Source organism: Rattus rattus, chromosome 2, assembly GCF_011064425.1.
Source record: "Rattus rattus isolate New Zealand chromosome 2, Rrattus_CSIRO_v1, whole genome shotgun sequence".
In the NCBI taxonomy this organism is placed as follows: Eukaryota; Metazoa; Chordata; class Mammalia; order Rodentia; family Muridae; genus Rattus; species Rattus rattus.
Genome location: NC_046155.1, coordinates 10,476,514 through 10,504,214, shown reverse-complemented (window position 1 = coordinate 10,504,214; position 27,701 = coordinate 10,476,514). Strand labels below are relative to the sequence as shown.

The 27,701-nt window shown below is 43.4% G+C and overlaps 1 protein-coding gene across 1 annotated transcript; it reads left to right on the top strand.

Moving 5' to 3' along the window:
• On the top strand, positions 1-27,133 carry Ms4a18 (membrane spanning 4-domains A18). Its single transcript, XM_032892745.1, has 7 exons — positions 1-215; positions 9,682-10,161; positions 11,896-12,009; positions 14,601-14,657; positions 21,635-21,745; positions 23,076-23,177; positions 26,022-27,133. Exons 2-7 carry the CDS (start codon positions 9,694-9,696, stop codon positions 26,193-26,195), a joined length of 1,026 nt encoding a protein of 341 aa, XP_032748636.1. The 5' UTR covers positions 1-215; positions 9,682-9,693; the 3' UTR covers positions 26,196-27,133.
• Positions 27,134-27,701: the final 568 nt, after the last annotated feature.

The window sequence follows — 27,701 nt, the reverse complement described above, 5'->3', positions numbered from 1 at the left end:
TAATCCTACTGTAGACAAGGCCATAAATACTCTGAGGGGTAGATAAATTCAAGGTGGGAGCCTGCCACTACATTCATTGGCTCTCGGTGAAACTTCGAGGAGGACTTTGGAACTTTAAAGAGAAACCTAATGTTTGTTCTCTTGTGGGAAATTCCTAAAGCAGCTGCAGAAACCACCAGGGCCTGAAGAAGGAAACCGGCTTGCCACAGTTCAAGGTAAGATTTCTGGGAATTCCTTCACAGAGTTTTGACAGAACTCGGACCCTATCAAGAGGGCTCCAAGACCTGGACAAGCTCTGGAAAGATCTTTTGGGAGCTGCAGGAATGAGGACTCCCCTATAGACAGTACAGTGAAGCACGGTCGGAGCTCACAACAACCCAACCTTGGAGAATGCTGCTCAGCCCCCTGGCAGTCTGTTGAGAGTCAGAGCAGGTTCTGGGAGCTATTTTTCCATCTGCCTGAGCAGAGTAGTCCCAGGACAGAAGGTTAGACACCCAGGACAGAAAGCTGAATACCCATGGCAGTGGCAAAGGGATAAGGAGAAGAATGTCCTTCTGGATGACCACTCCCTAAATCCATCTGGTAAATGCACTGTGGCCAGGTTTGTTTAGGACCACCGCCAAGAATTGGTGGGGAAGGACAACCTCCTTTGTTCCTATCAGGTCCTCTGGAGCCCAACCCAGGGCTCACCTGCCTGTGTCAATCACCATGTCTGTAACAATACTGCTCTTGAATAACAAGGAAAAGAGAGAGCTAACCCATTTTCCTATGGCATGGAAAAGAGAATAGTATTCAGCGTAGTATTTATTCTGAAAGTGAGAGGCAGGCAGAGTTTCCATCTAAACCATCAGGATCTCAGTTCCATGCTATAGTTCTGTTAGTAGCATGTCTGCCTAGAAAGCACAGAGCCCTAGGCTTGACACACACACACTCGACTCCACATAAACTAGGCACGGTAGGTGCATGATCAAAAACCCAACGCCTGAGAGGTGGAGGCAGGAGAATCCTTAGCTATGACACAAGTTCAAGGATAGCCTGGGCTGTGTGAGACTCTCTCAGAAACAAACCTTAGCTTCAGCATTTCCTGTGTGACCGCTCGGGTTAGCTAACCTCTTTGATCCTTGATAGTACATGGCTGGAAGTGTTGCTTCATATCAGCAGGGCTGTGAGACATAAACTACAGTTGCCATAGTTGTCACGATCAGCCACCTCCCTGGAAAACTCAGAGTTCTTGGGAGAAGGCAAGAATACTCAAAGTGTAAGGAGAAGTGGCACATCCTGCTTGACACAGGATGTTCTGACAGCTCAACAGTCATGGTTTCTGTCACCTGACAGGCACAGACTTCCTCTACAGAAGTTAAAACACGGTGACATGGAAATAAGTCTGGGTTCCAAGCCCACTCCTGTGAGCCGTGCAGTGTGTCATTCCCCCTCAGAGCAATGGTCCCTGTAAGGCTTAGTGGAGACATAGGGGATATGGCAGTGAGGGGGACATCATGGGGAATTCCTTGGCTGTCAGGTGTCAACAACAGGTGTTTCTCTTGTTCTTTTTTTTTTTATTTCTTTTTTTTTTTATTTACATTTTGAATTTGAGTGTTATTCCCTTTCCGGTTTCGGGCAAACATCCCCTAATCCCTCCCCTTCCCTTCTTTATGGGTGTTCCCTCCCCATCCTCCCCCATTGCCGCCCTACCCCCAACAATCACGTTCACTGGGGGTTCAGTCTTAGTAGGACTAAGGGCTTCCCCTTCCACTGGTGATCTTACTAGAGTATTCATTGCTACCTATGAGGTCAGAGTCCAGGGTCAGTCCATGTATAGTCTTTAGGTAGTGGCTTAGTCCCTGGAAGCTCTGGTTGCTTGACATTGTTGTTCATAAGGGGTCTCGAGCTCCTGCAAGCTCTTCCAGTTCTTTCTCTGATTCCTTCAACGGGGGTCCCGTTCTCAGTTCAGTGGTTTGCTGCTGGCATTCGCCTATGTATTTGCTGTATTCTGGCTGTCTCTCAGGAGAGATCTACATCCGGCTCCTGTGGGCCTGCACTTCTTTGCTTCCTCCATCTTGTCTAATTGGATGGCTGTATATGTATGGGCCACATGTGGGGCAGGCTCTGAATGGGTGTTCCTTCTGTCTCTGTTTTAATCTTTGCCTCTCTATTCCCTGCCAAGGGTATTCTTGTTCCCATTTTAAAGAAGGAGTGAAGCATTCACATTTTGATCATCCATCTTGAGTTTCATTTGTTCTAGGCATCTAGGGTAATTCAAGCTAATAGGGTAATTTGAGCTAATAGCCACTTATCAATGAGTGCATACCATGTGTGTTTTTCTGTGATTGGGTTACCTCACTCAAGATGATATTTTCCAGTTCCAACCATTTGCCTACAAATTTCATAAAGTCATTGTTTTTGATAACTGAGTAATATTCCATTGTGTAGATGTACCACATTTTCTGTATCCATTCCTCTGTTGAAGGGCATCTGGGTTCTTTCCAGCTTCTGGCTATTATAAATAAGGCTGCGATGAACATAGTGGAGCAAGTGTCTTTTTATATGTTGGGGCATCTTTTTGGGTATATGCCCAAGAGAGGTATAGCTGGATCCTCAGGCAGTTCAATGTCCAATTTTCTGAGGAACCTCCAGACTGATTTCCAGAATGGTTGTACCAGTCTGCAATCCCACCAACAATGGAGGAGTGTTCCTCTTTCTCCACATCCTCGCCAGCATTTGCTGTCACCTGAGTTTTTGATCTTAGCCATTCTCACTGGTGTGAGGTGAAATCTCAGGGTTGTTTTGATTTGCATTTCCCTTATGACTAAAGATGTTGAACATTTCTTTAGGTGTTTCTCAGCCATTCGACATTCCTCAGCTGTGAATTCTCTGTTTAGCTCTGAACCCCATTTTTTAATAGGGTTATTTGTCCCTCCTGGTCTAACTTCTTGAGTTCTTTGTATATTTTGGATATAAGGCCTCTATCTGTTGTAGGATTGGTAAAGATCTTTTCCCAATTTGTTGGTTGCCATTTTCTCCTAACCACAGTGTCCTTTGCCTTACAGAAGCTTTGCAGTTTTATGAGATCCCATTTGTCAATTCTTGATCTTAGAGCATAAGCCATTGGTGTTTTGTTCAGGAAATATTTTCCAGTGCCCATGTGTTCCAGATGCTTTCCTAGTTTTTCTTCTATTAGTTTGAGTGTATCTGGTTTGATGTGAAGGTCCTTTATCCACTTGGACTTAAGCTTTGTACAGGGTGATAAGCATGGATCAATCTGCATTCTTCTACATGTTGACCTCCAGTTGAACCAGCACCATTTGCTGAAAATGCTATCTTTTTTCCATTTGATGGTTTTGGCTCCTTTGTCAAAAATCAAGTGACCATAGGTGTGTGGGTTCATTTCTGGGTCTTCAATTCTGTTCCATTGGTCTATCTGTCTGTCTCTATACCAATACCATGCAGTTTTTATCACTATTGCTCTGTAATACTGCTTGAGTTCAGGGATAGTGATTGCCCCTGAAGTCCTTTTATTGTTGAGGATAGTTTTAGCTATCCTGGGTTTTTTGTTATTCCAGATGAATTTGCAAATTGTTCTGTCTAACTCTTTGAAGAATTGGATTGGTATTTTGATGGGGATTGCATTGAATCTGTAGATCGCTTTTGGTAGAATGGCCATTTTTACTATATTAATCCTGCCAATCCATGAGCATGGGAGATCTTTCCATCTTCTGAGATCTTCTTCAATTTCTTTCTTCAGAGTCTTGAAGTTCTTATTGTACAGATCTTTTATTTGCTTGGTTAAAGTCACACAGAGGTACTTTATATTATTTGGGTCTATTATGAAGGGTGTCGTTTCCCTAATTTCTTTCTCGGCTTGTTTCTCTTTTGTGTAGAGGAAGGCTACTGATTTATTTGAGTTAATTTTATACCCAGCCACTTTGCTGAAGTTGTTTATCAGCTTTAGTAGTTCTCTGGTGGAACTTTTGGGATCACTTAAATATACTATCATATCATCTGCAAATAGTGATATTTTGACTTCTTCTTTTCCGATCTGTATCCCCTTGACCTCCTTTTGTTGTCTGATTGCTCTGGCTAGAACTTCAAGAACTATATTGAATAAGTAGGGAGAGAGTGGGCAGCCTTGTCTAGTCCCTGATTTTAGTGGGATTGCTTCAAGTTTCTCTCCATTTAGTTTAATGTTAGCAACTGGTTTGCTGTATATGGCTTTTACTATGTTTAGGTATGGGCCTTGAATTCCTATTCTTTCCAGGACTTTTATCATGAAGGGGTGTTGAATTTTGTCAAATGCTTTCTCAGCATCTAATGAAATGATCATGTGGTTTTGTTCTTTCAGTTTGTTTATATAATGGATCATGTTGATGGTTTTCCGTATATTAAACCATCCCTGCATGCCTGGGATGAAGCCTACTTGATCATGGTGGATGATTGTTTTGATGTGCTCTTGGATTCGGTTTGCCAGAATTTTTTGAGTATTTTTGCGTTGATATTCATAAGGGAAATTGGTCTGAAGTTCTCTTTCTTTGTTGGGTCTTTGTGTGGTTTAGGTATAAGAGTAATTGTGGTTTCATAGAAGGAATTCGGTAGTGCTCCATCTGTTTCAATTTTGTGTAATAGTTTGGATAATATTGGTATGAGGTCTTCTATGAAGGTCTGATAGAATTCTGCACTAAACCCGTCTGGACCTGGGCTCTTTTTGGTTGGGAGACCTTTAATGACTGCTTCTATTTCCTTAGGAGTTCTGGGGTTGTTTAACTGGTTTATCTGTTCCTGATTTAACTTCGGTACCTGGTATCTGTCTAGGAAATTGTCCATTTCCTGAAGATTTTCAAGTTTTGTTGAATATAGGTTTTTATAGTAAGATCTGATGATTTTTTGAATTTCCTCTGAATCTGTAGTTATGTCTCCCTTTTCATTTCTGATTTTGTTAATTTGGACACACTCTCTGTGTCCTCTTGTTAGTCTGGCTAAGGGTTTATCTATCTTGTTGATTTTCTCAAAGAACCAACTTTTGGTTCTGTTGATTCTTTCTATGGTCCTTTTGTTTCTACTTGGTTTTTTTCAGCTCTGAGTTTGATTATTTCCTGCCTTCTACTCCCCCTGGGTGTATTTGCTTCTTTTTCTTCTAGAGCTTTTAGGTGTGCTGTCAAGCTGGTGACATATGCTCTTTCCTGTTTCTTTCTGCAGGCACTCAGCACTATGAGTTTTCCTCTTAGCACAGCTTTCATTGTGTCCCATAAGTTTGGGTATGTTGTACCTTCATTTTCATTAAATTCTAAAAAGTTTTTAATTTCTTTCTTTATTTCTTCCTTGACCAGGTTATCATTGAGTAGAGCATTGTTCAATTTCCATGTATATGTGGGCATTCTTCCCTTATTGTTATTGAAGACCAGCTTTAGGCCGTGGTGGTCCGATAGCACGCATGGGATTATTTCTATCTTTCTGTACCTGTTGAGGTCCCGTTTTTGACCAATTATATGGTCAATTTTGGAGAAAGTACCATGAGGAGCTGAGAAGAAGGTATATCCTTTTGCTTTTTAGGATAGAATGTTCTATAAATATCTGTTAAGTCCATTTGGCTCATGACTTCTCTTAGTCTGTCTACGTCTCTGTTTAATTTCTGTTTCCATGATCTGTCCATTGATGAGAGAGGGTGTTGAAATCTCCTACTATTATTGTGTGAGGTGCAATGTGTGTTTTGAGCTTTAGTAAGGTTTCTTTTCATTATGTAGGTGCCCTTGTATTTGGGGCATAGATATTTAGGATTGAGAGTTCATCTTGGTGGATTTTTCCTTTGATGAATATGAAGTGTCCTTCCTTATCTTTTTTTGATGACTTTTAGTTGAAAATTGATTTTATTTGATATTAGAATGGCTACTCCAGCTTGCTTCTTCCGACCATTTGCTTGGAAAGTTGTTTTCCAGCCTTTCACTCTGAGGAGTGTCTGTCTTTGTCTCTGAGGTGTGTTTCCTGTAGGCAGCAGAATGCAGGGTCCTTGTTGCATATCCAGTTTGTTAATCTATGTCTTTTTATTGGGGAGTTGAGACCATTGATCTTGAGAGATATTAAAGAATAGTGATTATTGCTTCCTGTTATATTCATATTTGGATGTGAGGTTATGTTTTTGTGCTTTTCTTCTCTTTGTTTTGTTGTCAAGATGATTAGTTTCTTGCTTCTTCTAGGGTATAGTTTGCCTCCTTATGTTGGGCTTTACCATTTATTATCCTTTGTAGTGCTGGATTTGTAGAAAGATATTGTGTAAATTTGGTTTTGTCATGGAATATCTTGGTTTCTCCATCTATGTTAATTGAGAGTTTTGCAGGATACAGTAACCTGGGCTGGCATTTGTGTTCTCTTAGGGTCTGTATGACATCTGTCCAGGATCTTCTGGCTTTCATAGTTTCTGGCGAAAAGTCTGGTGTGATTCTGATAGGTCTGCCTTTATATGTTACTTGACCTTTTTCCCTTACTGCTTTTAATATTCTTTCTTTATTTTGTGTGTTTGGTGTTTTGACTATTATGTGATGGGAGGTGTTTCTTTTCTGGTCCAATCTATTTGGAGTTCTTAGTATGCTTATGGGTATCTCTTTCTTTAGGTTAGGAAAGTTTTCTTCTATGATTTTGTTGAAGATATTTACTGGTCCTTTGAGCTGGGAGTCTTCACTCTCTTCTATACCTATTATCCTTAGGTTTGATCTTCTCATTGAGTCCTGGATTTCCTGTATGTTTTGGACCAGTAGCTTTTTCCGCTTTACATTATCTTTGACAGTTGAGTCAATGATTTCTATGGAATCTTCTGCTCCTGAGATTCTCTCTTCCATCTCTTGTATTCTGTTGGTGAAGCTTGTATCTACAGCTCCTTGTCTCTTCTTTTGGTTTTCTATATTCAGGTTGTTTCCATGTGTTCTTTCTTGATTGCTTCTATTTCCATTTTAATTCCTTCAACTGTTTGATTGTGTTTTCCTGGAATTCTTTCAGGGATTTTGTGACTCTCTCTATGGGCTTCTACTTGTTTATTTATGTTTCCTGGAATTCTTTTAGGATTTTTGTGATTCCGTCTCTTGTAGGCTTCTACTTGTTCTCTAAGGGAGTTCTTCATTCGTCTTTTTTGGGAAGTCCTCCCAGCACCATGATCAAATATGATTTTGAAACTAGATCTTGCTTTTCTTGTGTGTTTTCTGGACAGGATATTCCGTGTTTGCTTTTTCCTGGTGGGAGGAATTGGGCTCCAATGATGCCATGTAGTCTTGGTTTCTGTTGTGTCTTGGGTTCCTGTGTTGGTCTCTTTTGCTCATGGGGTGTTGCTTATTTCCTCTCTTGTTGGCTTTTGTCCTCAGATTATCTCCCTTTCCAGTGTTACTTTGTTCTGCTATTTCCTCTGACAGTGGCTAGACTGTCCTTCTGGTTTTTCCATAAGCCTGTGTTTCAGGAGTGCTGTAGACCTGTTTTCCTGTTTTCTTTCAGCCTGTTATGGGGACAGAGTGTTCTGCTTTGGGCAGGGGTGGACTTTGTAGTTTTCCTATCTCAGGTCTTCAGCTGTTCCTGTGGGTTTTGGGCCTGTGTGGGCAGGGATCTTAAGTTCACCAGGCAGGTGTCCTTGCAGCAGAAAAGTTGGTCTTACCTGTGGTCCCGAGGCTCAAGTTTGTTCGTGGGGTGCTGCCTACGAGCTCTCCGCGGTGGCTGCAACCAGGAAGAAGCTCTTGTTCATTTTTTAATTGGGTGCTAAGGACTGAATCCAGGCCCTCTTGTGCACCAAGCTCTGGCACCACACTGCATTTCCAAGGCCCTTTAGTTTTATGTCATTTTAATTTTGAGACATTTTTTAAAGTGGCCCAATTCATCTTGAAATTGTTCTGTAATATAAGTAAGTCTTGAATTTGTAACCCTCCTACCTTGGTCCCCTGAGGAGCTAATATCATGACCCTGTGCAGCCCCTACTTGACAGGTGTTTTGTTTCCTTGGTTTAGCTTCAAAACAGGGCCTCATGGATCCCAGGTTGGCCTCAATATCACTATGTAGCAGAGGATGAGCTTGAACTTCTGAATCTCCTGATTTCCCCTCCCTAGTGCTGGGATCCTAAGCACGTGCGACCACACCCAGTTCATTTGGTGCTGGTGATAGAACCAGGATTTCATACACGAGGCAGGCATTCTATCCACCAAGCTACACTCAGAGTCCTGCTAGGTGTTTGTCTTACAGACAAGGAAAATTGCAAAAGCCCTCAGAAACCAGCTTGATCTTAAAAGAAGGAAAATCTGTGTATGTTCTGAAGTTCTAGGTTTTTAGCTGTTTGGACTTGGGGAGAATGAAGCGAAGCCACCACGTAAAAGCAGGGAAGGGAGTGTTTCTGGGCTACTGGGGTCTCAGACACTGCTGACTTCCAAGTCATCTAGGAGGCACTTTAGAAGACAAACAGAGTGGGTCTGGAGAGTGAACTGAGACTTTTACCAAGCGATACCTGCATTGCTGACCTAGAGACCACATTTTAAGATCCAGTTGACTTAATATTGGAAATAAAATAGTTCAGAGTCTGAGGGAGGGTGGGATTCAGAGAATAGCCTGTCTGTGACAGATGGCTGCTACTTTTCAACAAAGGCTGAGCTAAGAATGTCTTCCTGTGCTGGAAGTGAGGCTCTCAAGGAAGGACTGACTCGGTGGTTTATTGGAAGGACACGTCTATATCCACATTTCACAGGCAGGAAACAGAGCTAGTGCCCTTACACCTGCAGGTCCTAAAAACAGAAACTGTGAAGCAGACCAGCTGTCTGACCTCTGGACCCTGATGCTGCCTTGCCTGTGGCTTCCTTATCCAGCGATCAGTAGCACTGAGTCACCGACATTTCCCCCACTCTGCCACCTCCTGGCACCACAGAGCACTGGCATGGGTTTACTTTGCCATCTAGAGAGGCCAGAAAGCTTCCTGCTGGCATCATGCTAGAACCCACTTTACATTATTTTGTGTCAAAGCATTTGACATCCTGCCAGCAAGGATCTACAGTTTAGGTGCAAAAGCATTGTACAGAAGTGAATATTAATGGGTGAGGTTTCTTTTCCTCACCTGAATGGGAAATATTTCTGCATCTGTCCTCAATGTGCTGACGAGGCTGGCTGCCTCCTCCCAGGCGTCCTTCCTCATCAGTGTAGGAAAATAAGACATCCTCCAGTTCTACCTTATCAGAAGGTAAGTCGGGACCACAGTCACATTATTCTCCACCAGCAGACTCAGACACCTAAGACAGAAGCACAGGCCATCCTCAGACTCTAGAAATAGCAGTTGAAATATAGACAAACAGAAGCCAACACAGCATTCACATGGTTCAATTCCCAGTACCCACACGGGAGCTCACAACCAAGTGTAACTCCTGTTCCAGGGGATCAGATCCCCAGCCTCCTCAAACACTAGACACACACATGGTTCACAGACATAAATGAAGGCAAAACACCCATACACACAAAAAAAATTAAATTAAATAAATTTTAAGGTACCCGATCTTTCAAGAAGTCCCACCTCATTTGAATATTGTATCCTCAGAAAGAACATGGACGCCCCCCCCCACAGGAAACAAAGACTCTTATCTTACATAGTAGGTTTGCATTTTAGCCAAGACGATGACAGCCATAAGGAGTAAGAAGGATTGTTGGTTTTTCAGCGGAAATTGTATCTTGTGTGTTTTGTAGCAGCTGTGCGTCATGAGCAACCAAGAGAATGTGTCTGCTGTCACTGTCACTGTCCCGGGTAATGTCCGTGCCATCCAGCCTACATATGCTATGGTCTCTGGAGGACAGGAACAGCCTTTGCAAAAGGCCACCATGCACCCAACCTCAGCAACAGTGCTCCAGTGTAACCCAGGGAGTGCAAACTTCCAGAACCCACACGTTGTGATCCAGAATCCAGCCGGAATAACAGGCCTGCAGGCTAGACCCACTGGACTACAGTATCCAGCAGGAATGGTTAGTGTGCAGACTGCACCAGGAGTAATCCAATACTCACCAGAAATGACAAGTGTCCAGATCCTACCTGGAGACCCTCAGAATCCCCTGAACACTGTCCCTGGGCCAACACAGACCTCAAGCCATCCCCAGTGGAACATGTCCTTTATGACCTTTCCTGAATTTAATCCCAAGAAATTCATAAACGAAGAGGTCAGAACGTTGGGGGTAAGTATGATGTCGTCTCTCCAACTCTGTAAGTCCATGCGTTTGATGGTGACAGAGGGCAAAGGAGGTCACAGCTTCTAAAAGCAAGGGCTAGGATAACACCACAAATGTCAATCCCACCCTGAATTCCTCAGCTCTCCACTCCACATGTTTTGGGGGGCTATAAAATTGACCAGCCATCCATTTCCTACCTATCTAGGACAAGGATCAGTGGCAGTTTCACTAGAAAAACCACTGACCCGGGTAAGTGGCCTGGGCTTCCTAGAACTTCAGTCACTGCCTCTCATAAGATCTAGTAAGCTCCGCTATATCCTAATGCCTCTGAGGTTGCTGGTTTCCTCTTCCACCAAGGAGATTCCTGCCTCTTTTCTGAAACTTCTAATGTCATTTGGAACCTTGAAAAGTTCAACTCCTTTCTATTTTCTGAGGCAGAAACAAGATCGGTCCTATGCTCTGCTAGACGCCAGCCAACTCCTCATAAAATGACTGGCTAGAAGGATGATTGGATCATAGCAAATTCCTCCCAGTGCACCCCATTGCTCAGCATGGAACACACCCTATGAGGAAAGAGTGAACCAGAGATGACCAAGACATAGTTCTCAAAGACCTGGTGGGACTGAATATTTACTTCCTAGCAGCTATTATAACTGTACCTTCTGGCAATTACCATGAGACACATACACAGCTTTGGTGCTGAAAGTGTGCAAAAGGCCCTGCTTCCTTTGAGAGGTTGCAACCCTTCTAGAGGACAAGGGAAGGTTAAAGGAAACAGACTCATCAAAACCCCCACTATAGTTGGGATATGGCTAGCTTATGCCCTACAAGGCTTCATATGTCAGAAGCTTTGTCTCCAGGAGATAATGTTGGGAGGTGCCAGAAAGCCTTTAAGAGGCAGGGCTTAACTTGAGATATTTAGATCATTGGACTCAGAAGAGACTTGTATAGTCCTGGTGGAACCTCTTAATAGTTCTCACAGGAGCAAGACTGACCTCCCTCAACCTCTCCAGCTTTCAGTCTCACTATATAATCTCTCCCTCTTGCAGGTACTCCCACAATGATACAATTTACCACACAATGACAAAGCCAGGGGAGCGCTCATCAGAGCTAGCCTGAACTGACAGTCCCAAAACTATGAGCTAAATCGACTCTCTTTTTCTTATCCAAATTACTCAGCATTTGGTATTTCATCATAGTAACTATAGATGGGCTAACACATGCCCCCAACTCCTCACTTCTATGTTTGTATCCCAATTTATCAAAGCCACCTCTTAGACAAGTCTGTAAAACTGTATCAGGAATCCAAATGCTGGGCCCAACCACCAAGAAAGACTGTCACTGTATTGTGGGGAGGTAAACAATGGTGATGTTGCACAGGCTTTGTAATTCTCTATTATGCCTTTTACCCTGTTAATTAATACTGGCGATGTGAATTCTGGTGGCTGAGTATTCAAAATATCTGGGGACCCAAGTTCAAAAAGAAAACCGCTCTGAATAATCTTACCCTTTTCGTTTCTCAGGCCACCCATTGGTGTCAGCTGTGGGACTTTAAAACACACCTGGAACAGACCCCACTCAGAGATGCTGGTCTAGTCCAGATGTTGATCTAGGTGAATCCCAATCCCACTCATGCCTCACATGGCTCTGGAGTGCCACCTCAAGTGGCAAAGAGCAACACAGCAGCAGCCCATAGCCCCACTTGCTCTCTCACAAGATTTCTCTCTGCTTTCCCCACAGGCCATCCAGATCCTCATTGGTCTATTTCATGTATTCTCTGCATTCAACCCTCACATATACTGGAGTTTTTCTGTGCTGGGGAAATCAGGATACCTGATCTGGGGAGGCCTGTCTGTGAGTACAAGGCTTGTGTGGCCTCCTTTCTAAGTCATTAAAGGGGAACTGGGGAGGAGAAAGAATGAGAAGAGCCTTGGACCCCAGTCCCAGACATAGAACCCTTCCAGCTCAGAAGTCTGCAGGTGCTGCTGAGGGCTGAGGAACTCAACTACACCCCTGCCCTGACAACTCCACCTCGTGTCTATAAGGAGCTTTTGGCTGTAAATATTCATTACCATATTTTTACCAGAACTTTTAGGGTCAGAGCCTGGGCTATGCAACAATCACAAGCCAGGCTCCACCAATCACACATAATAGGCCTACTGTAGAGATGGGTCATAGGGAAAAAAAGAGAAGAAAGATCATTTAAGCACTGTGACTAGAGTGAGAAAAGGAACAAATAAAGCGGCCCAGAGACACCTCCCCCAAATCCTCCTTGGGGGTTAGATTTAAGCAGAGGGTAAGGCGTTCACATAACTACCCAATCATGGTCATGGTGTGGTCCTATCCATAGCTGGCCCATCATTGCCTCAGCTCTAGTCTGTCCTGCAAAGTAAGCTGACAAGCTGCCCAAGCTGTGTGAAATCTCCTAGGAAGTAAGTTCTTCTTGACCAGCACCAAGCTTCAACCTTTCTCTTCTTCCAGCACAGGACTCCTAGAGTAATTGTAATCCCTTGATGTGCATTATTGTAATATCCTAATATATGTAAGCTGAAGTCCACAGAGTTTCATGTTACATACAATGTCTACCTCCCATTCATGAAGAACTGCAAAATTTTCAGGAATTAATTAATTAAGCAAGTTGCCCAACCATTTGGTGATAAGAAATTAGCTTTTACAGGTAAACAGCCTTGATCAAGGCCTTCCCCTATCATGACACCTCACCAGCAGGTGGCAAACAGCACAGCAATGTATATATGAAAGTTAGGGGAATAGGAGAAACAAGGTTCTTTCAGAAGGACAGAAACTATTTCTTAAGGGGCTTAACTTGGGAGAGTTCAGGTCACTCAGGCTCATGGGAAACTTCCACGGGGTCAGTGACTCTGTACCTGAAAACTTGAATGACATTCACAGGTAATAAAGGAGGAGTTTAAGAGAAGTATTATTATAGAAAAAATTAAAAGCAGAAAGAAAGCAGAACCTTCAAGCCTGGGTAACCAGAAAAAGTGAGGGGTACTTCTCACAACAGGAAAAGCCAGGGAAGCTGCTCGTCTAGGGGCAGAAACTGGGTGAAGGTGGAGCTCCTCCTACCAAGGTTGGCTAATCTTCCAGGCTTACTGAGGGGCAGGCTAATTGGGATCTTGGGATATTTTCCTGACACAGCCAGGCAGCTGTGACTTGAAAGCCCACATGAGTGAGGATTCCCATTTTTGGGAATCTCCTGAGCTACTTACAAAACGTGCACACTACTTCACTAATGAGTTTCTTCTCCCTCTACCATACCAACTGCAGCTAAGCAATTGGCATCTGTACATTGGTCTTCTATCTGGGGAAAGAACAGTGCTTTCTTATTAACTCTAGTGACTTTCAGATCTGTTAGAATTTCTGCATCGGCTCTTATATCATCTACTAAAAAGACACTGTTATACTATATACGTCTTTATTTCATTCTCTTGTCCTAATTTCTTGGGTTTCAGCTAAGTTTTAGGTTTCAGTTCTTCAAACTCAATGATCTAGGGGAACTTACTATTTTAAGGTTTCAGATCATCCAGTTCAAAGCTCCCTTTTGACTGTACAAAGGCATTACACTTAGCCATTTAGAAGTGTTTTATCTCGGTGATCCTTACAAGAAAGAAATACAGGACTAAGGGTATGACTCAGTGGTCAGGCATTCACCCAGCATGTACAAGGATCTGAGTTTGATCCTCAGTAGTATAAAATAAAGTATACAGCAACTATTATTACTACAATGAGATGAGATAAAACAGATTCAACAGTAACTCAGAGAGATCAACTGTGTGAAAACAGGGACCTTGATAGGACTCTCTGGCTGGTCTAGTAACACAGCAAGATGAATTAGTAGCATATATGAAACAGGAGCCCTGATGCTCTCTCTCCTAACCTCAGTACTATGACCACCATACTACCCTCCCCCTAACTTACCAGGAAAACATCATAGTCATAAACAGTACAGTGTCAGCAGTTAGTTTGGACAATGGTATGGTCCACCATGCATTTGCAGAGACCTAGTCAGATAGTGGTGATAATAAATGACTTATCGCAGTGGTTCTCAACCTGTGGGTCATGACCCCTTTAAAGGTGAATGGCCTGTTCATGGGAGGTCACCTAAGATCATCAAAAAATGCACCAGGTCACACAGTCTACATATAATACACCTTGAACTTTATAGATATTTACATCATGGTTCATAACAGTAGCAAAGTTACAGTTATGAAATACCAATGAAATAATTTATGATTGGGGGATGGTCACCACAAAATGAGGAAGTGTATTAAAGGGTCACAGCATTATGAAAGTTGAAAGCCACTGGCTTAGGGCATCCTACATGGCATGGGATAGTGATAATGTTAAGAGGAAGCACACAGATTTATATGTCTGAGAAACAAGATGTTTGAAATTTAATTCAATTGTTCCCTATGTCTGTGTAGTTTATCATCTCTGGATCTTTGTCAGTCTTGGCTGAAAAGGATACCAACAGTTGCGTGGTAAGTCATCATGCCATTCCTTTGATAACCTTTGAGTCTTAAGATTGTGCTCCTTCCCACACTTGGACAAGAATGTCACAGTAACCCTGTGGTCTGACACTAGGTTCAGAGCATTTACACACTGTATTTCACCTGATCCTCACAACTCTATGATGTTTTATTCTCTCATGTTGTAGAGGAGAAACTGAGGCAGAGTATTTTAAGGTAGAGATCTAAAGACCATCAGCACAACTAAAGTCCAAGTTGAGAGTCTGCTTTAAGCTAGAAGGTGACTGCCTGGAAGAAGAAAAAAAAATACTTCTCACAGAGCAGCCTCCAGTACATTTTACAAGGAGCTTTTAAAGACAAAGAGCACCAAAAACTACATCCTTGTTGGCAGTTGCAAGGGGAAGCAGAGCAAGCAAGCAGTTTAACAGAAGCCAAAACATGCAGTTAGTTGGGCATTTGACCCTGAGTGTCTAGAACAGGATTGCGTGTTTTCCCATAGAATTTTTCCCGCAGGGGTAGAAAACAGAGCGTGAGTGGGGAGCCAGTTTCAAGCTAAACCACAGATGCCTCCAGCTGAGACAAGATGGTTCGTCCTGTCATGTTCCTCATTCATCTTAGTGAATGAGTTAAACTGTAGACTCATCCTACTCTAAAGAGGTGTACTTGCCTCTACAGACCATTAATTTGACTAAATTAATCCTTTGTTTTACACAATTGGCCATGCAATTTAAAGTGCAGGGCCCCACTGTTAACCCAATCTGTTTTACAACTTTTTCAATGGAAACTTCTTTGTTCTTGGCAACTAGGGAGCCCAGCCACAGGGTTTACATAGAATTGTAAATATTGTATTCCTCTCAAAAGATAAACCTCCACATCTTTTCTTTTTCCAATACAATCAGGCACTTAAAGTGGGTATCAGTGAGCAATGGTCAAGAAGGAATATAGGTTTCTAATCTGTAGTCACTCTATTACCTCCCCTGTATCTATCTTCCTCCTTAGTTCCCAGGTCCTGGTCTAAAAGCAGTGGGAGTTGAACCATAGCCTTCTGCTTATACCCAGCACAAGACTCAAAAGAACATAAAGCAAGGGGCCAGGGCCAATTGTTGTTTAAATGTTAGGACCAATGTTGGGGCTTAAATCTCAGTTCACATCCAGACAAAGCACACCAAGTCAACATGGTTCCATGTGGAGAGGTTTAATGAGAGAAGAAGAGGAGAGGAGAGGAGAGGACGGTCATGAGCATGTGGAGGGAAAGGAGGATAGGGAGAGAAGGGACAGGGACAGAGAGGAAGAGAGCAAAGAAGCAAAAGACAAAGAAAATGAGGAGAGGGCAAGCAGCCCCTTGTATAGTGTCAGGCACAGCTGGCTGTTGTCAGGCAACTGTGGGGCAGAACATACCTGACTGTTTCCAGGTAGCTGTGGGGGTGGAGCCTAGACAGAATACCAACACCAATGAAACCTTATTTTAATTCTGCCCACAGTCTGAAGATAGTCCATTTGGCATCATCATCAGTGACTATTGCTTTCTTGATCTGGATGTGGTGGATCTATGGCAGAATGCCAGCTACCTTCATCAGCCATAAAAATGGAGAGAATCACTATATAGGGTCTTTTCCAAGTTGTTTTCAGACCCTCTGGCTATCTGCTTGGCCAGATAGTATCACTTGGCTTAAACTGGGGGAAACTAGGGTTGGGTTTCAACCCTAGTTAGCTGGGTCTCTTTGATAGTCCAATTAAGGACCTTTATGGAAGCCTAGAGGTCTTGTAGTGACTTGAGAAAGGAATAGTTAAAAGAGTTCTGGCAACTGTTGGTCTCTAAACTAAGGAAGGAGTGGGGGAGTTCTTCTAAACATAAACTCACAGAAAGTAAATCCCTTTCTATATTCAGCACAGTTAGTCCAAAGCAAAGCAAACGAAGGAGGTAACTTGGTCTGAGCAACTCAGAAAGTTTTTGGACCTCAGATGAAGGTGAAGATCAGTTACCAGAATCCTGACAGTTGTTTTAGGTAGAGTAATCTTTTCTCTGTGTCCTCCACTAATTTATATGTTTAAAATGTTCTTTTTTTATTATTTTCATCCTCTATTTCCTCTTGTTTGTACCATGGAGTCTCAGACAAAACTGAGTCAAGGTATATCATCCAAAATCACCAGAATATTAATAGAATCCACTAGTCTTAGGGCCATTTGTCTAGAAGCCAGGTCAGTGGCCCCATTGCCTCTTGCCTCAGTGGAGCCATTTTATTAATGTCCTTGGGAGTGAAGGATAGCAACTAAGCCACATAGCCTCTAGGAGGGCCTATATCTGTTTTCTTTGTTTTTAATGTCCTTTTCTTGGTGGCAAAAAGTTCTCTTTCTCTATAGATCTTATGTGGACATGTGTGGTAGTGAAAGCATAGTGACTACCTCTGTATATAGTGATGGACTTTCCTTTTCCCCATCTGAGAACCTAGATCATATCAGTCAGTTCTAGTATCTTGGCTGAGTTATCTAGCTTGGGCCAAAATAGTTCTAGTAAAAGTAACTACTGAAACCCCCATGCACCTGGTTTCATCTATAATTAAGCTTCCCCTATCCTTGTAGAGTACTGCATTAGGATCTTTCAGGAGGACGTCACCTCAAGATAGTCATGGATGAATGCCTATGGGTCATCAGCAGGAAAGAAAGTAGCAGGATTGGTGGCAATGGGTTTCCCAAACCAGACTCAAGGGTGATCCAGTAGTAGAACCTGGTACTGGTTTCACATAAGCATCAGACAGCCAGATTTCTGGTGTTCCTTGGAAAAGAGCCTCAACTATGTGGAGTGCTGTGAGGTACCTGAACAGAGTTAGCATTTTTTTATTTAGATTAGCAGTCACCGCCATAGCTCTTAGGCAGATGATTCATCCTAAGGCTGCAGAGTTCAATCATTTGAACAGGTATGTCACAAGGGATTTTCATGGCCACTAAGTTTGGGTTAAAACCCCTTTTGAAATGCTTTTTGTTTCACGGACCAACAGATGAAAAGGTTTAGAGACATTTGAAAGTGCTAGGGCTAGAGCCAAAGTCTGGGCTGTATTTAAAACTTCAAATGCCTGTTATTCAGACTTAGCCCAGATTAGGGGCTCAGTACCCCACTTGGTGCTAGTGTTTAGAGACCTTGCAATTTCTGAAAACCCTGGTATGCAAAGGCAGAAATTTGTAGGCATACCTAGGAACACTCAAACCTGTCCCTTAGTCTTTGGAGCTGGAATATGAGGTATGACAGCAGTTCTACTCTGAGACAGGTTCCTTTGCCTCTCCTTGGATAATAGCCAAGATAAGTAGCCTCTAATGTACAAAATTTAAGCTTTCTTAGACAACACTTCATAGCCTAATGTCTGCTACTCTTGCAGCAGTCCCTCAGTGGCCTTTTTACAATATACTTTAGGAGGAGGTCATCTACATATTGTAAAAATATGGTCCCAGGAAGCTTCTGTCAGAAAGACAGGAGATCAGATGAGATGATTTCATCAAACAAGGTTGAAGAATTTTTAAAACCTAAAACAACCTGATCTAAGTAAGATACCCACTGTAACTTCCACCTGGGTCTTTCAGTTGAAAAGCAAAGATGATTGACTCACCTCTACCCATGGGAGGCTAAAGAATGCATCACTGAGGTCCAAGACAGTGAACATCTGTTTCCCTAGAAAAATCAGTCTCATGACTGTGTATGGTCTTGACCTGCCTGTGACTGACTCTCCTTAGATTTTGAACAAATCTATAATCAGAGGCCCCAAGTTTCTTCACAGGCAGGAGAGTTATCTGCCAGGGTGATTGGCAGGGTACCAGGATGCCTGTCTCTCTAAGTCAGGTGATATGGACTGGAATGTCCCTTTTGTTTAAGGGTCATTGTTTAATCTTGACAGGAAGTTGAACTGGTTGATGAAAGAATTATAGAAACTTGGTGTTGGGCCAGTCCTGGGAGGTTGGTTTCTGCCCATATCCCTGGGAATTTTTGTTGTAAATCGGAGAGAAAGCCTAATTCTATCTTCTGATTGAGGAGAGGACTTTTAGCTAGAAGATATTCTTCTGACAAAGGGCAAGACACCAAAATTTTGCTGGGTATCTGCAAGTCTGTCTCTCCATCAGAGAAGAGAACAGTGGGTTTCAGTTTATACAAAAGGTCCTATCTCTCATTTGGCTCTCTGTTGTTAACCATTACTTGATCTACCTCTAGCAACTGAGACCTACTTATACCTTTACATTTTTCTGACTTTTATAAAATTTTTTATACTAGCTGAGAACAACTAGATGATAAAGACAATCCTTTTTAGCAGCCGCCTTTAAACTTTCTTTAAAGGGTCTAGTGAAATTTAATTAAAGTCTCTTTGGTCAGTGTTGGACAGCAGGGAGAATCTGTTCTGTCTGGGTTGCATTGTCTGGCAGCAATCCTCCCATCTATCCCAGAGGCAGTTTTTCTGTCTTTTTCAGAGAATCCTGGGTTTCAAGTTTTCTAATTATGTGGCTCACTGATTGAAAGGAAACATAAATCATGAAAGAGGAGAAAGTTTCACTTTCTCTTTTCCCCCAAGGTTCAGGGCAGGGCAAATTTTTCCCTTCTGTGAGGCTGCTTAGAGCAGGTATGGGAGGTAGCAGAAGGAGTTGACAGCTTGGGAAACTATTTCTCCCTCCCTGTGTGCATACCTCTTGGATGGCAGGGGCCTCTGGATGAGAGGCCTTCTTCCCCACCTCCATACATGGACTAGAGTCAAAACAATAGAGAACTCCAGATGTGGGGCAGACATGGAGGTTTAGAGGTTTAGAGGTTTGGGGGTTTTACTGAGCAACCTGGCAAAGTCAAAAAGATTTGGGTCCCTAACAAAAAGGGTTGAAGTCTTAAAGCAGGGAGCATCTCACACTAGATAAAGCCACTCACACAGGAAAACAGAAGTGACAGAAACACATAGACATGCAGAGAAACACATAGTAAAGACAACCAGGGATGTCCACCACACATTCATGTAGCTGAACAGACCGGAGGAATCCAGTGACATCTCACACAGACTCTAGATAATTGGATCAGCAGTCAGATTCAGCCTTTCTTTCTGTCCTAACCAGAAGGCCCCTTAACAAGAGTTACCTCCTGAAATGGCAGGCTAGATGACTCTTATTGAAGGAAATTTAGGGGTATCAGAGGGGTCTAGACCACTGCAGATCTCTCCTGAAGCCCTAGAATATCTCAGACTGCTCATTCATTGGCTGCTGTGGTCCACAATCTGTGTTAAGACCTGGGGTTGGTCAGACTGGTGAGGAGGGTCTTATAAGGATCTCACTGGGGCCTTCATATGTTGCCAGGTAGAGACCCAAAAACCACTCAGCACAGCCAAAGTACAAGTTGAGAGTCTGCATTCAGTCATCAGGCAACTGCCTGGAAAGAAAAACACTTCTCACAGAGCAGCCTCCAGTGCATTTTACAGGGAGCTTTTAAAGACAAAGGACACAGAAAACTACATCCTGGTTGGCAATTGCAGGGGAAGTAGAACAAGCAAGCAGTTTAACAGAAACCGAAACATTAAGTTTGCTGGGCATTTTTACCCATTGAGTGTGCCCTTCCCAGAGGACTCTTGGTGGTGGGAATCAGTTTCAGGTTAAAGTTGACTCCAACTGAGACATGAGATGGAGGAAACTTTGCCAGGTAACAAGAGAAAGGTCAGGCCTTGCTTCAAATCACACAGTGAGTATGTGATAGAGCTGGGATTTGAGCCCAGAATTCTCTAGTTCCAAAGCTACAGTGTGACCTATTGCATTTGCTATTGCTACATAATGAATGTCTCGAAACAAAACAAATGAGCAAGAAGCTCTTAGCAATTTGGAAAAGTCATGAAAATGTATTGTGCAATAACCTGGGGATGTTCTGCATTGAAGCCAAGTCTAGGCTAGATGGAGATGAGAGTGTATTTCAAACAGTAAGGTTTGTGCTGAAACCTAAGAAGTCTCAGTATAAACACAGAGCAGGTCCCAGGTCCTCCTTCCCCTACTTCTACATGGCTTCTGTCTCTTAAGGAAAGTGGTAAATTAAGGACAAGCTATTCACTAAAGCATTTCCCAATTCCTAATCCCTGGTCTGCAAGGCAAATTTCTGCTACCCAGGTCTGCCTTACAAAAGGAGCACCCCCTCAACTCCCCAACTAAGCTCATATGTCCCAACAAGACTCACCAAACACTGCCCACACCTCAGAAAACCCAGTGCCCTGAGGGAGCTCTCTCCTGACTCCATCTTCCTCAGATGTCTGACTTTTTTTTTTTTTTTTTTTTTTTGAGACAAGGTTTTTCTACGCAGTCCTGGTTGCCCTGGAACTCACTCTGTAGACCAGGCTGGCTCAGAGATCTGCCTCCCTCTGCCTTCCCAGTGCTCAGATTAAATGCATGACCTGCCCAGCTTGGGTGTCTGACTTCTAATGGAAATCTCTCCTTCAATTTCTGTGTCTGGCAGCTGTCCCAGACTCGGCCCAAATGAGACATTCCTTTATTTTCTTCCCTGAAACCCCACTAAGGAGGCAGCATGAGTGGAGGCAGGCCATAATTCCTACACCAGGCCATAGTTCATTACACCTCCTGGTAGCAAAAGGGAAGCTTTCACATTTGAGACTCTTCCCCAGCCAAACTTGTCCACCCAAGCTCCAGACGCCCTCACGCTGAGTCCCTGTCTCTCTTACTGTCTCTTCTCAGAATGAGCTTGGCATCCTTGCTTCTTTCTTCTGCAGAGCAGTCCAGCCACCGTACCAGGCCTCCCTCCACATCAGCCTCCCTTGGCTGCTTAGCCAGACGTCAATATTCTCCCAATGTGTGGCTCCTACCCTAAGGGAGTTGGCACAACAATCATCTCACTGCTTCTCGGATAAACAGGCTTCTCTCCAACCAGCCTGACCCTCTCCCTTCCACCCTGCTCCTCTTTTGCTTCCTGAGTCTTCCCAAATGCTGAACTGACGTTGACCTTTGCTCACCATTCCCCTCCCTGTATGTCCCTTCAGGTGAACAGCAGCATTGGCATGAATGTCGTCAGTTCCATCTTCTCCTTGACGGGAATCCTCGTTATCATCATAGATTTGTGTTTTCCCACCCCCGGTATTAGTTTTCTGATGGTAAGCATTACAACGGACTGGTCCCAATGCTTCTTCAGGACCAGGAGAGCTGACATGGTGGCTTCTTGAGCAAAAAGGAATTGCAACAGAATTCCATCCTCATATGATCCATACATTACATAACTTCCACCAAATCCCTGCAACTGCTAAAAACAACCACTATACCACAGTGAGGACTCTGAAACTAAGAGGGAAATGGTCTGAGGATAGAGATACGGCTAGTTGTCTTGAACGGCAACCTGGTCCTCCTTCACGACTAATCAAGTAGACCAAGGAAACCTGGCAGAGCAGGGGTCCATCTACAGAGGTGAGGAAAGTCTTCAAAGGGACAGCATCCCTGTAGGCCCCAGAAGCCTAATCCAGCTAACAGAACTTGACCTTGATAAGACATGGCAGAAAACCAGACAAGGTTTTTGACCTCTGGAGTCCAGCCCTAGGCAAACAGAATGAACTGATGAAGAGGCAGACTGTGGTTATGAGGAATTAAGATTGACCTTGTCTGTTAGTCTGAAAAGGGGCTGTTTGACAATAGGCACCTCTGTCATCAAAGAGTATACTAGTGTGACGTAGAACAAACACTTATGGTTCCAGTAGCCCTGATGCTAAACCCTGGGGTTCCATCCTCTGCTGAAGAGGAAAATTGGAGAGGAAGTACTTGTAGACCCTGCCTCCACAATGCACTGTGGACAGGGTCACAGCTCAATGCACACTGAACTCAGTCCTGCCCTCAAAGCTCTGATTCAGACAAGACCACAGGGATCATGCAACCTAAGACAGCCCGGAGCCAGGCAGAGTTGATGGTCCTGACCTCCCCGTTACATCCCTCAACTCACAGTAAGGACCCCTGGCCCCTCAAGTAGGTTCTCAGTCAGAGCACTTGTTGGGGTCCATCACAGTTAGGGATTATCTCAGCAGCAAGCATTAAAACAAGTAGCTCTTGAAGAGAGAGGAAGTAAATAAGATCTCAGGGCAAGGAATCTGGAGTACTTACACACCAACCCTGCCAGTCATCAATGGAAGACTGATCTCCAGAGGATCGTTTGAGCTTTGGGCTTTGTGGCACAAACAGCAAAGTGGGCTCTGGAAGCCATAAAAGTCCACAATAAAGAAATCGGAGGCTGATAGGTAGAAGTTGGGGTATACTGAATGTATATGGCCAAGGTATGTAAAGGTACCAACAACATCAGCACCAATACACCACACACAGAGGCTGTCTCTAGTCTTCCAGATGAGGTATATGGCAGTCGCTTTAGAACAGCTACAGGGGTGAACTGTCATTCAGTCAACCCTGAAGACTGAAATGCCTCCATTTCCTCTCTGTTCTATGAAGGCAACCTCTGCTGTTCTCCTTCCCTTCGCCCTCCTGGAATTCATCCTCACCTGTGTGGTCTCACATTTTGGATGCCAGGCTGTTTGCTGGCCCCATTTTGAGGTGAGTATTGGGCTTTATTCCAGGAATGAGAGCCTGCTCTGGGAAGGTTTAACAAGGAGTGGCTAGATCTTGAGAGAAGTGAGGACTGAGAGAGTGTATCAGATAAGTTTTGCTGAATAACAAACTACCTCCAAGCCAAGTACCTTAAAACAGCAAGCATTTGCTTCAACAGTTTAGATATCCCACACATGAGATATTTACATTATGATATGCATTCATAACAGTAGCAAAATTACAGTTATAAAGTAGCAACAAAAATAATTTTATGCTTGGGATCACTACAACATGAGGAACTATATTAAAAGGGCCATAGCAATGGAAAGATTGAGAATCACTGATTTACATGGTTCTTGGTTCTGAATATCATCCATTCGGACTGTGATACATGACTTCCTCTTCAACTGATGTCATCATTCTTTGATGGAATCACTCTCTGTGCAGCCAGCTGCCAGATGGGCTTGAAGAAAAGCTGGTACTCAGGTCTCTTAGTAGGATGGTTCATTTTTGCTCCTGTGAGATATCATCCTCCAGTATGCCAGCTTGAGTTTCCTCACAAGGCATCTGAGTACCCAGAAAAACATGTAATCTCTCACAGGCAAGCACTCTAGCCCTTGCTTGTGCCCTATTTGCTGATGTCCTTTAGCCAAAGTCATTCACATGGCTAAACTTAGTACCTGTGAGCAGAGGACTAGTTCCAGTTATGAGGAGAAAAGCTACAACGTTACCTAAGAGGAATGAATAGGAGGATTTCCAATTGAGTTACTAACACTTCCAAAAGAATCAAACCATGTTAATCTCCAACCCAGGATTCCCAAGCATTCATCCAATTCCGTCACCATACTTGAAGACCAGGATCCAGTTTTGGATTATGGGTCTGCTCAACACTGCAAGCTAGAAGCTAAAAGCATCTTTGGGGCTGAGAATGTAGGCTGGAAACTTGGTTGGCATACAGGAAACACTAGGTTTGATCTCCAGTGCTGCTTAAACCAGGCATGGTGGTACATACTTATAATCCCAGAACTTGGGAGGTAGAGGCAGGAGAATTGGAAACTCAAGGTCATCCTTGGCTACTTAGCAAGTTTGAGGCCAACCTGGACAACATGAGACTCTATCTCAAAAACAATTACAATAATAATTTTTATAATTCCATTAATATATCCGACAGAGTCTAGTGAGACAAGAACCAGATAACTCAAATCCATTCTCCCATTCAATAGAGAAAGAGGCTCAGGACAAATTCTAAAATCCTATGTCTGGAGATACAACTGGGTGGTTAAGAGCACTGGCTGCTCTTCTAAAAGACCCAGGTTCAATTCCTAGCACCCACTTGGCAGCTCACAGCTGTAAATAATTCCTGTTCCAGGGGATCTGATGCCCTCTTCTGCCCTCTGCAAACATGAAGCACATACATGGTATGCAATCATTCATGCAGGCAAAACATCCCTACTCACAGAACAAATATTTTTAATGAAATCCTATGGGACAATATTACCCACAGGATGGCAGAGTGCACTCCTTGGATAAGAATCAGTTCAGCTTTGAGGAAGGATCTGCCATTGCTTTCTACTGCTCCCTGGATGTGTCTCCCTAGTCCACTGTTCTCTGGGGTCTTGATCTCTAGTTTCTTGGCTCTCTCAGTAACATTTTTGCTTTCTCAAAAGAAAGAGTCCACCTTTTCCACCTTAAGAAAGGTGTGCAATTCTCTAAGCATTTTTGTACTTTAAGCAACATCGGCTCATATTTAGTGGTCCTTTGGCTAATACAAGTTCCTCAAAAATCAATTGGGATGTTTTATGTACCAGAGTATGGATGTTGCAACTTGACAAAAGCCTCATCTTTAGTTGTGTTCTGGTTAGACCTCCCTCTAGACCTACCGTCACCTATTTTGAAATCTGACTTCTCTAGAACCAAACCCATAAGAACAGCCTTTCAGAAGCTTTTGGGTATAGCCAAGGGCCTCACTAAAGGCTGAAGGCATGACTGTACAAGTGCAGGGACCTGAGTTCAGATCACATCAAAAGGCAGGTTCTGCAGCATACGTCTATAACTCCAGAACTGAGGATCAGGGAAGGCGGGGCCAAGATGGGTAGATGGAGCTCATTGGCCAGTCAATCTAGCCAATCAGTGAGCTCCTGGTTCAGTGAGAGAACTTGTCTCGAAAATTAAAGTGGAGAGCGGGTAAGGAAGACACACAGTGACATCTCTGTCCTTCATACACGTGTGCACACACATTCGCACATATCCCCATGCACTGTGCACACACACATAAACACACAGTCTTACTTAGCACAGGTTGATTAAACACAATCCTTTCTAACATTTGTTGTTAGGCCTAAAATTTACTTTGAATGCCAATTATCCATAGGTAACTTCAAAAATACACCCCTAAGATATAATGGCTCACACAACAGGCATTTAGCTCATGATCCTCTAGGTCTTGCAGTCAGCTCTGATCTGCTGGGATTCCCAGGTTTGTAGCTCTTTGCTAAGATACCCAGTGACTGGGTGGGCTTGGATTGGGTGGGACAGATGCACACGTGTCTGGTAGTTGGCAAACTGGCTGTGGACAGAAAAAAAAAAAACTGGGCTACTCATCTATTATTTATCAGGTCAGGCAGACTGTGTTCTGTTCCAATGAGAAAATACAGTAGGCAAAACACAGGTTGCTGCTTGTATCCCCATTCTAACATTGTCTCCTTAGCCAAAGAAAGTCATGTGACCAAGCCCAGCATTCATGAGAGAGGGTCTCCAAAGGCATGGGAAGAGGAAGAGAAAGAAGTTGCATCCTTTTTTAAAATTTCACTACAGAGGACACTGATTGGCTTCCTGTTTTTTGTCTTTCAGAACATGACAGTGTTCCCAACCATGTTTGGTGGCAACACAGTCAACGCAACCACTGGACCTGTCAGCACCACCAGCCCAAACAGTGCCACCAACAGCCCAGTCCAGCCCACCCTGCCCAGTGATGTTCCCCCTGAACAGTTATACCACGATGTGGCTGATCATGCCCAGAAATAGTTGACAGAATCGCTGATAGAATGCTCATTTCAATGACAAGGAAGCCCTGCTACAACAGTATCTTTGTTTCACCATGAAACACCTGTGACCTTGACCTTGGCATTGCCTCTAGGCCAAGATGAACATCCATTTTTTGCACCTCTTCACTCATAGGCTTCCCTTTGGTTTGTTATTGATTGTGCTTTTTCAATTCATAACGGTTTTTCCCTTTGACTCTTGGTATCTTTTAACTTTTTAAGGAACTGTGTACAATGTTGCGTCTTGTGTTCAGTTGCTTCTGTTGAATGCTTATTGTTGGAAGCCAATTCTAAACTAATAGGCCAACTGTGGGTTCAGCCTCTAATTTCCCTCCCCCAACTCTAATCCTGAAAGGTAATTCCCCTTACCCATGGAACATGAGGAGAAGCACAAAAAGTATGGGCTGCCTAACCCTGGTGTGTGTCCCCAGCACTTCTGGGTGTGTGTGAGTGGGACCCCAAATGGACACCAGACAGCCTGCTGGAGCTGGAACAAACAAGCCACTCAAACCCAAGGAAAAGAGCTGTCTGAGTCGGGCAATGGTAGAGATGCAAACTTCACAGGGCAAATAGGAAGGGACCTCTCAAGGGTGAGAGCAGGATGAGAGCAACTCCATTAAATACCCGGGACACTATGTATTTCCCAGCAAAGTGTTACAAACAATTGTATGAGCAGAATTGACAGATTCGGCCATATCCAAAGAACAGGCAAAGACAAGGATCATTTAGCAAGAGGGAGATCTGACCGTACTGGCCAAATCACTGGCTCATGGGCTACATGAACCTGCAGAGGATGTGGGAGGTAAGGCTGGGTACTGTGAACACTCCAACATCTCCAGCTTCTCCTGTTCTCCTGTTGTTTGTTTTGTTGAAGTAAAGGTAATTTTAGAGGACAATAAATCAAGACCTCATGTTTCTTAGTCTGGCCTCAAACTCTCAAGCTGAAGAAGGGCTTGAACTCCTGATTCACCTGCCTCTATCTCTTTTTATTTTTTTCCGTTTTTTTTTTAATTGTTTTTTTTTAATGTTTCTTCTCTTTACTGAGCTAATGTTTCTTTATTTTGCATATTCATGCTTCATCTCATGTATGGTTTCCAAAGACTTTCTCTTTTCTGAAATGTGATGCTTCTAGGTTACTTTCTTCATTGTTACAGAGTTTTATGGTTTAGTGTAATGTCTAATTGGACTTTTTTTAAATTATATTTCCAATGTTATTCCCTTTCCCGGTTTCCCATCCATTACTCCCTACCCCATCCCCTCTCTCCCTTCTTCTATGAGGGTGTTCCCCCTCCCCAACCACCCCCCTTTCCCACCTCCCTGCTCTGACATTCCCCTATACTGGGGGGGGGGGTCCAGCCTTGGCAGGACCAAGGGCTTTTCCTCCCTCTGGTACCCAACAAGGACATCCTCTGCTACATATGCAGCTGAAGCCATGGGTCTGTCCGTGAGTAGTCTTTGGGTAGTGGTTTAATCCCTGGGAGCTCTGCTT

Excerpts from the sequence above, each read along its gene's own strand:
- Ms4a18 (XM_032892745.1), top strand. The coding sequence starts at position 9,694 with ATGAGCAACCAAGAGAATGTGTCTGCTGTCACTGTCACTGTCCCGGGT. Across the intron at positions 12,010-14,600 it reads TGATCTGGGGAGGCCTGTCT|TTTATCATCTCTGGATCTTT; the intron begins GTGAGTACAAGG and ends ATGTCTGTGTAG. Across the intron at positions 23,178-26,021 it reads TTTGCTGGCCCCATTTTGAG|AACATGACAGTGTTCCCAAC; the intron begins GTGAGTATTGGG and ends TTTGTCTTTCAG.